Here is a 16,483-nt window from a genome sequence, read left to right as displayed (position 1 = left end):
TTATTCCAGGCCAGCCATTACCACGAGCCCATCCTCCCTAAATAAGGTGCCACCAACCTCCTGTGACACACACACAAACAATGCAGGCTGAGGGTAAATTAGGTGCTTTCCTGTGGCCCTCGGCATTGACAGTTGAGGAGGAGGGGAGGGTTTTTTCAGGGCATAAATGGATGATGCAACGTTTGATCTGTCTTTTTTATTCTGCGGAGCCCTTGGCTAAAGAGTTCAGGGGCAAGTTTCTTTTCCATGGAGATCTAATAGCTTGTATAGTGATGCATTGTTTTATTGTTTAATGTGCTTTGTATGTCATTCACTTTGCATGCATTTCAATGTCATCAAACCAAAATATTGTATTTGTGATGTTGTACATTTACAGTTACACGGAAAGGCTACTGTTTTGTCTTTAGAGTAAAATTGCTATAGTACAAGATAACTTTGACAATAATATAATACATGGTAAGAGTATCTGTTAAACATCATCCTGAACCAGGAAGTATCAGTGTTGCCTGCGCCACTTACATCTATGTGTGTCCTTCCTTGTGTTGCAGTACTGGTGACCCTCTGTCAGGTCACCATGGAGTTCCCACTCTGTCTGCTTGCTGTGTATTTTATTGTACCTCACATCCGCAACATGAATGTGCCTGTGATGAATTAACCTTTTATGGACAATAAAGATTAATAGAATTCAAATGAACCTGTAAACATACTAAATTGTAGGGCCAGAGTTGCCTTGTGGACTAGCTGTGACTAAAACAAAGTCTTGTCCCATGGTGACAAGGAGGAAGAGAGGAGGCTCCCAAGGGGACATCACTGGGTCCCTGACCATGTCCTGAGGGGTGTGTTGGGAGTCTGTCCACTAGCAGGTACTGACCCTCAGCATGACCCTTCAGGACCTGTGCCCGGTTTACCAAAAGTATCTTGATGTTAAGGTTCTAAGATTAACTTAGCCTTAAGATGCTTCTGGGAAACCGGGCCCTGGTCAGTCGGGCCTGGTGAGCAGAGCCAGGTGACCTTGACGCACCGACAAACCCAAGCACTAGACACCCGAAGACACCTAGGACGACAAGATGAAGCTCATCCAAAGCACGAAGCTTATATTACTTACCTGAATACTTAAACAATTAATACTTACCTGAATACTTAAACAATTAATACTTAGCTGAATACTTAAACAATTAATACTTACCTGAATACTTAAACAAGCAATGTAACTATATAGAATGCAGCCAGATGAAGAACCATTATTTTCTTTATTTTGGTTGGCTTCTGGTTGTCTGTGTTTCGACAGCTCGTGGGGCGCCTGCTGATTTAAACACAATCCCAAATACACTACAAGGCTGAAAACAAGATTTCCTTAAATGTTTTTTAAAATGAAAATAAAAATGGAAAGAACCTATGCGACATGAACAAACTTGCCTGTGTCATTTGTTCTGTAGTTTTGCAATTCGGGTATTTATAAGCTCTCTGATATTGATTCCACATTGCAGAGAGCTACTGCAAAATGATACATATAGCTAGTAGTGTAGTGTAAGTAAATCATATCAAATCTATTTGACACATCCTTGAAGTTTGGAACAACCAAGACTTCCTAGAGCTGGCCGCCCGGCCAAACTGAGCAATCGGGGGAGAAGAGCCTTGGTCAGGGAGGTGACCAAGAACTCGATGGTCACTCTGACAGAGCTCCAGAGTTCCTCTGTGGAGATGGGAGAACCTTCCAGAAGGACAACCATCTTTACAGCACTCCACCAATCAGGCCTTTATGGTAGAGTGGCCAGACGGAAGCCACTCCTCAGTAAAAGGGTCATGACAGCCCACTTGGAATTTTCCCAAAGGCAGGTAAAGACTCTCAGACCATGAGAAACAAGATTCTCTGGTCTGATGAAACCAAGATTGAACTGTTTGGCCTGAATGCGAAGTGTTACATCTGGAGGAAACCTGGCACCATCCCTATGGTGAAGCATGGTGGTGGCAGTATCATGCTGTGGGGATGTTTTTCAGCAGCAGGGACTGGGAGACTAGTCAGGATCGAGGGAAAGGTGAACAGAGTAAAGTACAGAGAGATTCTTGATGAAAACCTGCTCCAGAGCGCTCAGGACCTCAGACTGGGGTGAAGGTGCACCTTTTCCAACATGACAACAACCCTAAGCACACAGGCAAGACAACGCTGGAGTGGCTTCGGGACAAGTCTCTGAATGTCCTTGAGTGGCCCAGTCATAACCCGGACTTGAACCCGATCGACCATCTTTGGAGAGACCTGAAATTAGTTGTGCAGCAACGTTCCCTATCCAACCTGACAGAGCTTGAGAGGATCTGCAGAGATGAATGGGAGAAACTCCCCAAATACAGGTGTGCCAAGCTTGTATCGTCATACTCAAGAAGACTCGAGGCTGTAATCGCTGCCAAAGGTGCTTCAACAAAGTACTGAGTAAAGGGTCTGAATACTAATGTAAAAAAATAAATGTTTTTGCTTTGTCATTATGGGGTATTGTGTGTCGATTGAGGAAAAAACGATTTAATCCATTTTAGAATAACGCTGTAACGTAACAAAATGTGGAAAAAGTCAAGGGGTCTGAATACGTCATAGTTTGGTTCTCTTTTAAATACACATTTCCGGGTTATAAAGAGGGAAGGGCTCACCTCATTCGCCACTTCGCCACTGGACCCAATAAGTGATACAGTGAGGGAAAAAAGTATTTGATCCCCTGCTGATTTTATACGTTTGCCCACTGACAAAGAAATTATCAGTCTATAATTTTAATGGTAGGTTTATTTGAACAGTGAGAGACAGAATAACAACAAAAAAATCCAGAAAAACGCATGTCAAAAATTGATTTCTAGGAGGAGGGAGAGGAGGAGCAGGAGAGGAGGGGGAGGAGTAGGAGGAGGAGAAGAGGGTTCTCGGGGTTTAAAAGGAAGATGCAGTGATTCATCTGTCCTTTCTATCCTGCGGATATGTCTGCTGAAGGATTCAGGGGTGAGTTTTATCTCTATAATGATAAAAAACTTACTGTAAACATTGACCTGTGTTATTTGACCTGATGAATATATAGTTGAGTTTGTATTCATTTCAGCATAATTATTGCTTTTACTTTTTAAAGTAAAGTTGATATGACAAACAGGAATGTTTTCTTTTAACTTTTTAAAAAACGTTTTAAGTACATTTCCTGTATTATGAATAAGAGCAGTACAAGTAGAAGTTTAATGTGATGTACAGTCATTATCATATGACAACAGCCTGTTGTTGTTATTTAGTTTAGTCAGAGAGTAGCAGATTTATTGAGAAAATATGAATAATACTTCAATGAATAGCTTTTGAATTATTGATAAACCATGTAGTACATTGAATTCAGAATCAGAATAAGAGTCTGAACAAAGGGAAGTGACCATGTTTTGTAATTACTGACTGCGTCACTGAGTCTGTCATTCCTTGTGTTTCAGGACTGGTGACCTTAACCCTTTAACAGGTCACCCATGGAGTCCCATTCTGTCTGCTTGCTATGAATCATGTAAGTATCTCTGTTTGAAGTATCTCTGTAAAACAATATATTACTGTTCAGAGATGTCAGGTCTTAAATAATGTATCTGTAAAAAAAGGAGACAAGTACAGACTTCCTTTTTATTGCTGTAATCAAGCAATTTCTCACAACTACTCAGAACCGTTGTCTCAATAAGTCAATAAGTCTGTGTTGGGACACGTTTCAATGATACGTATCAAGACCTCTACTGCTGCTGTTTTCTCTGCCACTTCCTTGCATCAACAGTGATAAAGTACTATTTGATAAAGGTTTATTAGCATATGTGAAGGTTTTGCCGTGGTGAATGTTTCTGAATTGTAGTACTGAACACCATCTCTCTTCCCACAGTGAGGAGGAGGAGGAGGACAAGGAGAAGAAATCCTGGGCTAGACTAAGGGCGGGTCGCGTCTCCCCCGCGACCGTCCCGTCATGAGAACACTACACATCGGGTGCGGTCTTCACTAGGGAGTAACGCAACAGTGGTGCTGCCTACTGCAGGAACAAGGCCGATGCGTCGTGTTCCCATGCCGGGCCAGCAGGGGGTGACGTGTGCAGAGCCAGTGCTGCAGAAATGCAGTAACCTCGAAACAACTAACCAAAACTCAGACTACAGAAGCAAAACCACAAAAGCCAAAACTACTTTCCACTTCCCTTTTCCCCTTTGGCTTCTGGTGGTCTGCGTGCTTGGTTAGGTGGGCTCGAGGGAGGGGCCTGCTGATAAACACAATCCCATAATACATTCATCTAAAAAGGCTGTACGCAACATTTACTATAAAAACCAATGAAACTGTGAAAATAAAAACTGTAAACACATGCAACTTTAACATGTTTTGTCCAGTGTCTGTTGTTTCTATGTGTTGTTTATTCCATATTATAAACCAAGTGGTTCGAGTCTTGAATGCTGATTGGCTGAAAGCTGTGGTATATCAGACCTTATACCATGGGTATGACAAAAAAGGACTATTTTCTGTTCTAATTACATTGGTAAGAAGTTTATGATAGCAATAAGGCACCTTGTGGGATTGTGCTAAATTGCCAATTTTACCACCCCTCCTCAGGCCTTATTGCTTAATTGTATCCTTTCACCAAAATATAGTATGTTTAAATTCTCTATCGATGTATTGTTAGGCTGACCAAATGAGTCTTTCCCTCATCGGTCCTTCTAGTATTAGTTCAATTCAAACATAAGAATGGTTTATATGAATAGTTATAGTAGTTTCATTTTTGATAGGAGTTTTAGTGCCAATGATGTTATAGACAGGAGAACAACAGGCTGACAATAGAGACACAACAGTACAATAACATACATATAACTATGAGAACTGTAATTTGCTCAATATGGGCACAAGGTCACTAGCCATTAGCAGATATAAGGTGCATTAGTGGGTGGGTGCCAGCTGGGTAGTCAAGAGTGACAAAAGCCTAGTTTACATTTAGTAACATCTGTAGTTTTAGAAGGTTTCATCATGAGACTCGAGGCTCATGCACCCCACTGGTGTGACTTTTCAAATATGTCCAGGGGAAATAAATGATTACAAAGGAATGCAAAGTACAATTACACAATATTTGATAATAACATAATATTAATCATCAGATAATGTACAGTGTAACTTTCTAAAGACAATAATATATAAAGTCTGCCTAAGATATTTCTCTGACCATAGTTTCAAATCTTTAGTAGTGTATTGTGCTAAAGGCCTTTTAGCACTGGTAAAGGGTAAGAGTTGGTACAAATACACCTCTTCTTCCAACTTCCAGTTGATTGTATTCCTCCAGATGACTCAGCCAACAGAGTAGATGACAATAATGCAGTAAACACCAGCCTGTACACTCAGCCAACAGAGTAGATGACAATAATGCAGTAAACACCAGCCTGTACACTCAGCCAACAGAGTAGATGACAATAATGCAGTAAACACCAGCCTGTACACTCAGCCAACAGAGTAGATGACAATAATGCAGTAACCACCAGCCTGTACACTCAGCCAACAGAGTAGATGACAATAATGCAGTAAACACCAGCCTGTACACTCAGCCAACAGAGTAGATGACAATAATGCAGTAACCACCAGCCTGTACACTCAGCCAACAGAGTAGATGACAATAATGCAGTAAACACCAGCCTGTACACTCAGCCAACAGAGTAGAGGATGCATTGGCTCCACTAGCTCCATGTCAGGTGTTTTCCAGCAGAGGTGTCAGGTGTTTTCCAGCAGATCCATAGGGGAGTGTGTGTGTGTGTGTGTGTGTGTGTGTGTGTGTGTGTGTGTGTGTGTGTGTGTGTGTGTGTGTGTGTGTGTGTGTGTGTGTGTGTGTGTGTGTGTGTGTGTGTGTGTGTGTGTGTGTGTGTGTGTGTGTGTGTGTGTGTGTGTGTGTGTAGTATGCACTGGGCTCAGTCACACTTCACTGAGACACACCCTTTCTTCTTTCCCATCTGTTTCGTTTTCAGAAAAGTCGGTCTGAGTTTCACTTCACAGGGGAGGTGGGGAGGTTTTGTTGCTACCCTGCAGTATAAAATCCACCCACTGCTCGCTCTCCTCAGTCCTGCAGTCCCCTGCTGAACGCCATTATGGTAAGCTTTATGTTTTTTGATTGCATCAATGACAACTTATATTTTAGGAACAGTGCAATATATACCAGCAACACATAACTACTTACACTGTATTACATTGTATTGCTACAAAATACTGTTTAGTTTTACATTTTATATTTTGTAAAAGTGATCAGTTGTATCATTCTCACTCAAATGTACAGTCAATATCACATGATAAAGGATCTCTCACACACACTGCATAACTGATAAACATGTTCTATCTGCAGACAACCACAGATGAGCAGGATGAAGAGGAAGATGATGATTATGACAAAACGTATGAAGATTATAAGTATAATTACTTTTTATAGTGTACAGTCAGTCTACTCCCAAGGGTAGCACACCAGGTTCCTTTGGCCCTGCATACTGCACGTACAATGTAGACCATGTGTGGGGCTGTGGAACCGGTGGGCAGAAGTCCATCTGAGGCACTGAAACAGGCCTTAAAACTAGGAGGCGGAACTCCTTCCAGATGAGGAAGGACTTAACCTTGAACAAAACAGACTATCACAATGCTATGTGAAGGTACTTGAATGAATTTCTGAGTGGCTCAGAACATCTCAGGGTTGCTGCTTTGGCTAATGGTTAGGATTGCACAACTTACTATATGAGGATATTATGGTTGTAGATATCTTTTCAATAATGTAAGATATGTAGATGCATCTAACCTTTAAACCCAGGATCTCTCCTGAAATGAAGCCACAAGTCTAAACTCCCATCTTCTGCTGTGTCATGCAAAAATGCATCACAAACCGCTGAAAGGCACGAAAGAGAGCCGCTATGAGAAAGGAGGGCAGAGTTCCACCTGAGGTACTGAAGATAAGACAAGATGTCTACCAGGGAGAAGCGGCGCCTACCAGATGAGGAAGGAGGACTTAAGCCTTGAAACCTTGAAGCGAGAAGACTCTCACAATATGAAGGCAGTTTATTATGTTAATCATAACATGATTACCATAATACATCATTTCTGTTGTACCTAAAACATATGGACATACATTATTGTATGTTCAACTATCACAACGCTATGTGAAGCAATGTGAAGTGTCTCAGAACATTTCAGCGTAGCTGCTTGCCCAAAATGGTCAGGATTGCATAATTTCCAATATATATTATAGTGGTAGATTTTTCAATAATGTAAGCTATGCATCTAACTGATAAATGAGGAAAAAGGACTTAAGCCTTCTATACTTCAAGTGAGAAGACACTCACAATGTGAAAGCATACAGTTACAGGGTATAAATAACAAAACAAAATAGTATGTTTGTTGTCGAACCATGTTTACTTGTGCTGTTGTAACCGATGTGAAATGGCTAGCTAGTTAGCGGGGTGCGTGCTAATAGCGTTTCAATCGGTGACGTCACTTGCTCTGAGACCTTGAAGTAGTTGTTCCCCTTGCTCGGCTTTTGTGGAGCGATGTGTAACGATGCTTCAAGGGTGACTATTGTCTATGTGTGCAGAGGGTCCCTGATTCAAGCCCAGGTAGTGGCAAAGAGAGGGACGGAAGCTATACTGTTACACTGTTCAACTTTTAACATAGGGACTATGTTAAACTATAACTATAAGGATTTCTGTCGCTTGGTTTAGTGGCTAAAGGGAACATTTGAGGGTAGTTGTTCTGGATAAAATGGTTATGATTGCCTATATTTTCATAATGTATTATGAACATAATTTAGGGTGATTACATGTTCATATATAATGTACATGTAGATACAACTAACTATCAAAGCCAAGTTAGCATCTACCTTCACTTGGAGCCACCTGTAGAATGTCCCTTCTTGTGTTTTACTTGTTTTGAAATAAATGTTTTCTTTCATTCTAATGTTGTCTGTATTTTGTATTCAAATTAATGTAATTCCTGTGAGATGAATGTGTAAGTACTTCCATGCCTATCATTATTGCTGATTCCTGTTGAACCATGATATTACTATGCCTAATTGACTTGCTTTGTTACATATTACTCGCGTAAGATCAGTGAATCTTACCCCAAGAAAGGAAATAATAAAATGATTACTGTTTAAAGTATTCGAAAGGTCCGTTTGACAAACCCACTTGTCCGTCTGCAAAACCCTCCGTACTGGAACGGAAATTCGCTAGCTATGATGAGAGCAGTTGCCCATAGAGAATGATAGAGGCCAAAACGCATTGTGGGCGTCCACCATTTTCATGTAGTAGAAAACTGGGTGGGACGTCCAACTTCATTGTGACCATGTTGGAGTAATGTCCAACTGGGTCATCAGGAGGGTGGGTCACCAGGAGGGGTCAGCCAATCGTGAAGAAGAAAATGTTCTTCTTCAAAATTGAGATTGCCTCAATTGTCCTACATATGCTGTCAAATACCCTAAAATAACATAGATACAAAGATGAATCCTCTATCTATCTCTATGCAGTTGCCTTACTTTAGCCTCGGCTTGGCTGCAAGTTTGACATTTTATCTGCTGTTTGAAACAAGGCACTGGTCGCAATGGAGTCTTTTGTTAAGTTCACAAATCAAAGTCAAGGAAGGGATCGTATTTTCAGGTATGTCATTGGTCTTTGGTAAGTTAGCTAGCTAAATCGGCTTATTTAGTAGAAAGCTAACGTTAGCTGTCTGCAGTAATTTAGCTAACTCATAACTTAAACATTAGGGTTGAGCATAATTCCAACCTTAGCTAGCTAACTAATGCCAATGTTATCCATCATTCATTTGCTGCAACAAGTTACATCTCTTTGCTAATGTAGCTTGCTGACTGTCAATCTAGCAAGTCAGATCAGCTTAGTTTGTATGATGATCTCCTTTTCAGTATAACGTTACTAGCTACATCTTGCTCCCGAGTAGCGCAGTGGTCTAAGGCACTGCATCTCAGTGCTAGAGACGTCACTACACACCCTGGTTCGATCCCGGGCTGTATCACATTCCGCCGTGATCGGGAGTTCCATTGGGCGGCGCACAATTGGCCCAACGACGTCCGGGTTAAGCCGTCATTGTAAAATAAGAATTAGTTCTTAACTGACTTGTCTAGTTAAATAAACATAGTTGCTGAGATGTGTCTAATGGTCGTAATGTCTAATGCTTGTATTTCAGGACAACCCAATATGCATGTGCCTTGGTGAAGTATTTGCTTCGCAATAATTCTGCAAGGAAAGAGCTTGTTGTCAAGCTGCAGAGTCTGGAGTCCAACATGAGTTCTGGAAGGAAATGTGAGTTTGTACAACCTTCACCAACTATTACGCTCCCCATGGACATACTGTAGCTAACTAACCATTAGAACAAGTGGTTTTGAAATGAGCTGTAGGCTAATTATTATTGGATGGCTTTGTTGACTGTAAGTGGAGAACATTTTGGGTATCAGACCCTCAACCACTCGGAAGAGTAGGATCACTAGGCTGTTTCTGCAATTGCGTAAGACATAGACTGTTTAATAATTACATAAGCAGTGATTTCCCCAGCCATAGGTCATATAGGAAAGCTGTAGTTCTATTCCTGGAAAGAAGCTCTAGTTTTGTGCTGACAAATATTTGGTTCAATCAGTCAAATGTAGCCTACTTGATAACTGTTTTCATTCATGAGAATGAGCTGAATTCTGTCCTTTTATGTTCTTTGTTTCAGTGTTCAGACTGGGGAACACTGTGAATTCCATTGACGCTGCCAAGCGAACCTTGCAGCTCTCTGACCCTGTGTTGCGCCTCTGCCTTACTGTGGCCAACCTCAACCGCGCCCTTTACTTTATCTGCGATAATGTGCTCTGGGCCAGAAATGTTGGCCTTGTCCCTGGTATCGACAAGGAGCGCTGGAGCTTGAATGCCTCTTGTTGCTACTTCCTGTCCCTGGTTATGAGTCTGACCAGAGATGTTTACGTAATCACCCAGACTATGGTTCAGAGAACCAGAGAGAGGCAGTTTCAGCAGAAAATGGATCAGCACCTCAACGACAACCCTGACGTGGCTACTGTTATTGTTCCTCAGCTGGATGCTTTTCTGTTCCTGCTCTTCGAGAGTCTCAAAAGCCATCCCTCAGTTGCCCTCGACACACTGAAAAACATTTGTGATATTTTCATTCCACTGGACCGGCTGGGTGTGTACCGGTCAAACCCAGGAGTGGTGGGCTTTTGTGGGCTCATTTCATCTCTCTTAGGGATAGTGTCTGTCTTGCACCCCAGTTTGAAAATCCAACCGTAACCTAGAGTTGAAGGAAAATGAAAGGAGCTAGAATTATGGAATTAGGAGAAGTCATACACAGTACAATGGGCAGATGCCAGTACTAAGGTTTATAGTCATTTTTCAGGGGTACTATCCTACTTTGAATGTCACTTCAGGGGAATCTGCATGTTAGCAGAAGTTCACTGATGACAGCAACCCCTTCAGATAGCAATTAGGAGCTTAAAGAGCAAACACTTATGAGTAGCCAATGTGTATGATTACTGTTAGGACCAGCAACAGCTCATAGGTGGATCCATATGTACCTTTCAGACATTTTCAAAAATAATACTTTGCAGTAGTTTAGGAATCACAAAGACAGACGAGGCTGGACAGGGATCTTAGTCAACTTTGTTTACTAGTGTTTAATTGAGCCAAAGGAGGTTTGTGATATATGGCCAATATACCACATCTAAGGGCTGTTCTTAAGCACGACACAGCATGGAGTGCCTGGACACAGCCGTTAGCCGTGGTATATTGGCTATATATCATAAACCCCCAAGGTGCCTTATTGCTTTTATAAACTGGCTAATGTATTTAGAGCAGTAAAAATAAATGTTTTGTCATACCCATGGTATACGGTCTGATATACCATGGTTGTCAGCCAATAAGCTTTCAGGGCTCAAACCACCCAGCAATTTATAATTGAACATACAGCACTGTAGGTGGGGGCCATAATGCTTTATTAACTAAATAAGTTGACGGATCATGAGTTGCGTGATTCAGCATTACCACACTAATCCAAACCCACCAGCTGAGCAGCACTGTCTCCTGTATGTCTGATTCCAAGGCCACTTTGTATAATCATGTGAATTTGCACAGCCTGTGCAATTGATAAAAGGAAGCATTCACTTTGGAAATAAGGCCTTTATGATGTAGCATATAACTGATTGAAATGAACACAAATTCAAGTGTACTTTAGATTGTGACCAATTGGAGCATTTACCAAACAAGTTTTGTTTAATGTCTTGTGTAATTGTCAAATCATGTACAGTATTTTTCTTTATTGTATTGTTGTTTAACTATGTACCAATACATGAAACACTGATGTTTAGGCCGCTCCTGCCTTTTTAGTTACAATAACCTTCCTCTTAATAGATGCTGTTCAGCATACATAGTCTACCTCACTTTTTAGATGGTCTACATTTTGTATTCTGGCTGGGATATCAACTATGGCAGGGATATGGCCTAGAAGTCAGTATTTCTCCAGCGCTTTGAAATGTTTGTAACAAACACTATGGTTATAGAATGAAATCAAAGTTTCAAAAGGTTAACACTAATCAATAGTTGTAATGTTCTGTTTGTCATGAGAAAAGTACAAAGTCTATGCAAATAATGTATTCCATAATGGAAGAGCCTTATTAATACTTATTCATATTTCTATGCATAATGTAATGTAACAAAATGGATTTAATTTGATCAAACCTGTTCAATAATAAAATAGATTCTGTTGACGTTTATGCTATAATTCACAATGCATATGTAAAGTTGGACAAAGTTAAAAACCAAGCATGTTTGATAAATGGGGCCCATGGGACAGAAAAATATTACAACACAAAGTAGATGGATGATAATTTGGGGTTGAAATGCACATTTTTTATTGGATTGCAAAAGTTCAAAGTAATGCATTATTGCTCAAGGTTCCCTCTCCCCACATTGCTAATATTTACCTAATTTTCAAAGACAATAACCAAGGTTATTTTGATGATTTGGAAAATATCTCAAGGATCTGGAAAATAAGTGCATGTTATCCAAACATCGAGAATATTTGTCGTTTGCTTAATTGATTTTATCGAAAGTTGTGCAATTTTCCCCAAACTACTCAGCAAAAAAAGAAACGTCCTCGCACTGTCAACTGCATTTATTTTCAGCAAACTTAACATGTGTAAATATTTGTATGAACATAAGACTCAACAACTGAGACAAACTGAACAAGTTCCACAGACGTGACTAACAAATTGAATAATGTGTCCCTGAACAAAGGGAGGGGCCAAAATCAAAAGTAACAGTTAGTATCTGGTGTGGCCACCAGCTGCATTAAGTGCTGCAGTGCATCTCCTCATGGACTGCACCAGATTTGCCAGTTCTTGCTGTGAGATGTTACCCCACTCTTCCACCAAGGCACCTGCAAGTCCCCAGACATTTCAGTGGGGAATGGCCCTAGCCCTCACCCTCTGATCCAACAGGTCCAGACGTGCTCAATGGGATTGAGATCCGAGCTCTTCGCAGGCCATGGCAGAACACTGACATTCCTGTCTTGCAGAAAATCGCGCACAGAACGAGCAGTATGGCTGGTGGCATTGCTGGATGGTCATGTCAGGATGAGCCTGCAGGAAGGGTACCACATGAGGGAGGAGAATGTCTTTCCTATAAACGCACAGCGTTGAGATTGTGCGCAATGACAACAAGCTCAGTCCGATGATGCTGTGACACACCGCCCCAGAACATGATGGACCCTCCACCTCCAAAATCGATCCCGCTCCAGAGTACAGGCCTCTGTAATACTCATTCCTTCGACGATAAACGCGAATCCGACCATCACCCCTGCTGACACTAAACCGCAACTCGTCAGTGAAGAGCACTTTTTTGCCAGTCCTGTCTGGTCCAGCGACAGTGGGTTTGTGCCCATAGGCGACGTTGTTGCCGGTGATGTCTGGTGAGGACCTGCCTTACAACAGAACAGAACTACAAGCCCTCAGTCCAGCCTCTCTCAGCCTATTGCGGACAGTCTGAACACTGTTAGAGGGATTGTGCGTTCCTGGTGTAACTCGGGCAGCTGTTGTTGCCATCCTGTACCTGTCCTGCAGGTGTTGTTACACGTGGTCTGCCACTGCGAGGACGATCAGCTGTCCATCCTGTCTCCCTTTAGCACTGTCTTAGGCGTCTCACTGTACGGACATTGCAATTTATTGCCCTGGCCACATCTGCAGTCCGCATGCCTAAGGCACGTTCACGCATATGAGCAGGGACCATGGGCATCTTTCTTTTGGTGATTTTCAGAGTCAGTAGAAAGGCCTCTTTAGTGTCCTGAGTTTTCATAACGGTGACCTAATTGCCGACTGTCTGTAAGCTGTTAGTGTCTTAACGACTGTTCCACAGGTGCATGTTCATTATTTGTTTATGGTTAATTGAAAAAGCATGGGAAACAGTGTTTCAACCCTTTACAGTGAAGATCTGTGAAGTTATTTTGATTTTTACAAATTATCTTTGAAAGACAGGGTCCTGAAAAATGGACGTTTCTTTTTTTGCTGAGTTAATAATTGACATTTGACTAAAGTAGAGAATTGTGTGATGTACAGTCAATATTCAAGATGTAGGCGGCCTATAATATCAGTTTGTGATGCAAGGAATTCCAATAAAAGTGCTGCAATGTCGCCACCTTAAGGAAATATAGGAATTTTAACTCAATTCTTGATGAAAAGCTTTATTCTTTGTTTTTAGAGACAATACATGTTGTAGGCTTTTTCTAGAGGAACAGGTGGTGACAAAGCATCCCCCCCACTGAAAATTGCAAAAATATATATTCCATTTCCCTTTTTCCAAGGAGAGGCTTCTCGTCTGCCTAATAGACTGAGAAAAGTGTGCAAAGGAGGAACCAAAAAAAGAAAACATTAAAAGCAATAAATAGTTACACAAATGTTCTCATAGGTAGACTGCAGTGACATACTGGACAAGATTTAATTTCACATTTCTTTTGAGACGTTTAATTTACCAATATCAACAAAGTAAACGCACCAGCAAAAGCAAGACAATTACCTTAAAATAATCTTAGAGTTGTTTGATTTGTAAGCAGTATTCAGATGAAATTTCAAGAGCACATTGTGGGTGTCAACAGTTTTTAAAGGACCTTTAACCACAAAGCTGTAGGCCTACACATGAAAAATACAATTTAGGGACCAATAATTTGAGTGCATACATTTGGTTTCAACTGCATGTTATGCAATAATATCAATTATGAAAGATAAGAACATTATGTAAACACCAATGTGACTCAGATTTTCCTATTAGAAGGCACCTAGCTAACTCCTGCATATATCACAATTAGCACTTATTCAGATGACCAGCCTCTATGGCGCAGTCCAATACTGGACACAGAGACAGTGGTATATGCTGGTCTCATATCTGATCATGTGCTTTCCAGAATACCACAGTAGCATACATTTCATTTAGGACATTTAGAATTCAACATGAAAAAATAAACCAAACTGTGACAGAAGAACTCTGACATTTACATGTCAGTGATGAATCTGGTCGAGTCAAGCACTTCTGACAGACCGTTCACATAGACACTTATACATCGCTCTTGAACCTGGTGGTTTGTGACAGTGGTGCAGAATTGTATTGGATGAGAAAAGGCCCTTAACACAATCACAATAATTTTTTCTACTCTATTCATGATTATCAAAAAGATCCACAGACCACTCATATGGATGAGGGAAATTAACAGAAATGAAACACAAAAGGATGAGGAGCTCTATTCAATCTGTATCGCTGAAGCGTTATAGGCTGCGTGACAGAAATGTAAAGGTCATTTCTGGATAGAGACGACATATGCAGCGATTACCGTAAATACAGTCTGCACTAACGCTGGAAAATTGCCTTTAAATTTCAATCACTCTGTAATGTTGACTCATTAACCTGGCTGATGCGTGACCCAGGTGACTACACAGCGAGCTGTGACTCATTGATGTTAGTAAGACTAAGGACTCACATGGTAGAGGAGGAATAGATCAACATTGTATTCTAACACTTAAAAAAATGCTCTGACATAACGTAATATTGAAAACATCCATTAACTTAAATTCAGAATTTCCTTAAACCTAAAAATAAGTGAACTAAAATACATGATCCTGAAACATCTGCGTATGTGCAGATAAATAAAAAGTATAGAAAATTCATATCAGAGACATGGAAATGTGTGATGGGTATGTTAAGGCAAAAATGAACTTTATCTTCCCATTTACACCCATCTTAAGACAGCAATTAAGTAGCAAGATTGTGTACACTGACAGTCACATCGACTTCAATACTGCTTAAGAGTAGTCACTGTATCTGAATATATATATATATAAATAACACACACACAGTACCAATTAAACATTTAGACACCTGCTCATTCAAGGGTTTTTATTTGTACTATTTTCTACATTGTAGAATAATAGTGAAGACATCAAAACTATGAAATATCACATATGGAATCATGTAGTAACCAAAAAAGTGTTAAACAAATCAAAATATATTTTAGATTCTTCAAAGTAGCCACCCTTTGCCTTGATGACAGCTTTGCACACTCTTGGCATTCTCTCGACCAGCTTCACCTGGAATGCTTTTCAAAAAGTCTTGAAGCATTTCCCACATATGCTGAGCACTTGTTGGCTACTTTTCCTTCACTCTGCGGTCCAACTCATCCCAAACCATCTCAATAGGGTTGAGGTTAGGTGATTGTGGAGGCCAGGTCATCTGATGCAGCACTCCATCACTCTCCTTCTTGGCCAAATATCCCTTACACAGTCTGGAGGTGTGTTGGGTCATTGTTCTGTTGAAAAATAAATGATAGTCCCACTAAGCGCAAACCAGATGGGATGGCATATCGATGCAGAATTCTGTAGTAGTGGTAGCCATTCTGGTTAAGTGTGCCTTGAATTCTAAATAAATCACTGACAGTGTCACCAGCAAAGCACCGCCACACCATCACACTTCCTTGGGGTCCTTTAGAAGTGGTTTCTTTGCAGCAATCGACCATGAAGGCCTGATTCACGCAGTCTCCTCTGAACAGCTGATGTTGAGATGTGTTTGTTACTTGAACTCTGAAGCATTTATTTGGGCTGCAGTTTCTGAGGCTGGTAACTAATGAACTTATCCTCTGCAGCAGAAGTAACACTGGGTCTTCCTTTCCTGTGGCGGTCCTCATGAGAGCCAGTCTCATCATAGTGCTTGATGGTTTTTGCGACTGCACTTGAAGACATTTTCCAAATTGACTGACTTTCATGTCTTAAAGTAATGTTGGACTGTCATTTCTCTTTGCTTATTTGAGCTGTTCTTGCCATAATATGGACTTGGTCTTTTACCAAATAGGGATGGTATACAGAAGATAGCCCTAACTTGTCACAACACAACTGATTGGCTCAAACACATTAAGGAAAGAAATTCCACAAATTACATTTTAACAAGGCACACCTGTTAACTGAAATGCATTCTAGGT

At 40.8% G+C, this 16,483-nt stretch overlaps 1 protein-coding gene and 2 long non-coding RNA genes across 3 annotated transcripts; all 3 read left to right on the top strand.

The window, feature by feature from the left end:
* Window positions 1-2,879: 2,879 nt before the first annotated feature.
* LOC115152029 (uncharacterized) lies at window positions 2,880-4,339 on the top strand. Its single transcript, XR_003867403.1, has 3 exons — window positions 2,880-2,974; window positions 3,439-3,506; window positions 3,864-4,339. It is a non-coding gene; the product is annotated as an uncharacterized LOC115152029 (long non-coding RNA).
* A 1,623-nt stretch (window positions 4,340-5,962) lies between these two features.
* Window positions 5,963-7,931, top strand: LOC115152030 (uncharacterized). The gene is made up of 2 exons (XR_003867404.1): window positions 5,963-6,087; window positions 6,336-7,931. It is a non-coding gene; the product is annotated as an uncharacterized LOC115152030 (long non-coding RNA).
* Window positions 7,932-8,361: 430 nt separating this feature from the next.
* On the top strand, window positions 8,362-11,740 carry pex11a (peroxisomal biogenesis factor 11 alpha). The gene is made up of 3 exons (XM_029696475.1): window positions 8,362-8,625; window positions 9,170-9,285; window positions 9,695-11,740. Exons 1-3 carry the CDS (start codon window positions 8,570-8,572, stop codon window positions 10,261-10,263), a joined length of 741 nt encoding a protein of 246 aa, XP_029552335.1. The 5' UTR covers window positions 8,362-8,569; the 3' UTR covers window positions 10,264-11,740.
* The last annotated feature ends 4,743 nt before the right edge of the window (window positions 11,741-16,483 follow it).

Source organism: Salmo trutta, chromosome 17 (genome assembly GCF_901001165.1).
Source record: "Salmo trutta chromosome 17, fSalTru1.1, whole genome shotgun sequence".
In the NCBI taxonomy this organism is placed as follows: domain Eukaryota; kingdom Metazoa; phylum Chordata; class Actinopteri; order Salmoniformes; family Salmonidae; genus Salmo; species Salmo trutta.
Note: the sequence above shows the minus strand (reverse complement) of the source record. Positions and strands in the feature narration are given on the sequence as shown.

Bases quoted from the DNA above. Each gene is read 5' to 3' on its own strand.
- pex11a (XM_029696475.1), top strand. From the start codon at position 8,570: ATGGAGTCTTTTGTTAAGTTCACAAATCAAAGTCAAGGAAGGGATCGT. The intron at 8,626-9,169 runs GTATGTCATTGG...CTTGTATTTCAG, and splicing joins GGAAGGGATCGTATTTTCAG to GACAACCCAATATGCATGTG. The intron at 9,286-9,694 runs GTGAGTTTGTAC...TCTTTGTTTCAG, and splicing joins CATGAGTTCTGGAAGGAAAT to TGTTCAGACTGGGGAACACT.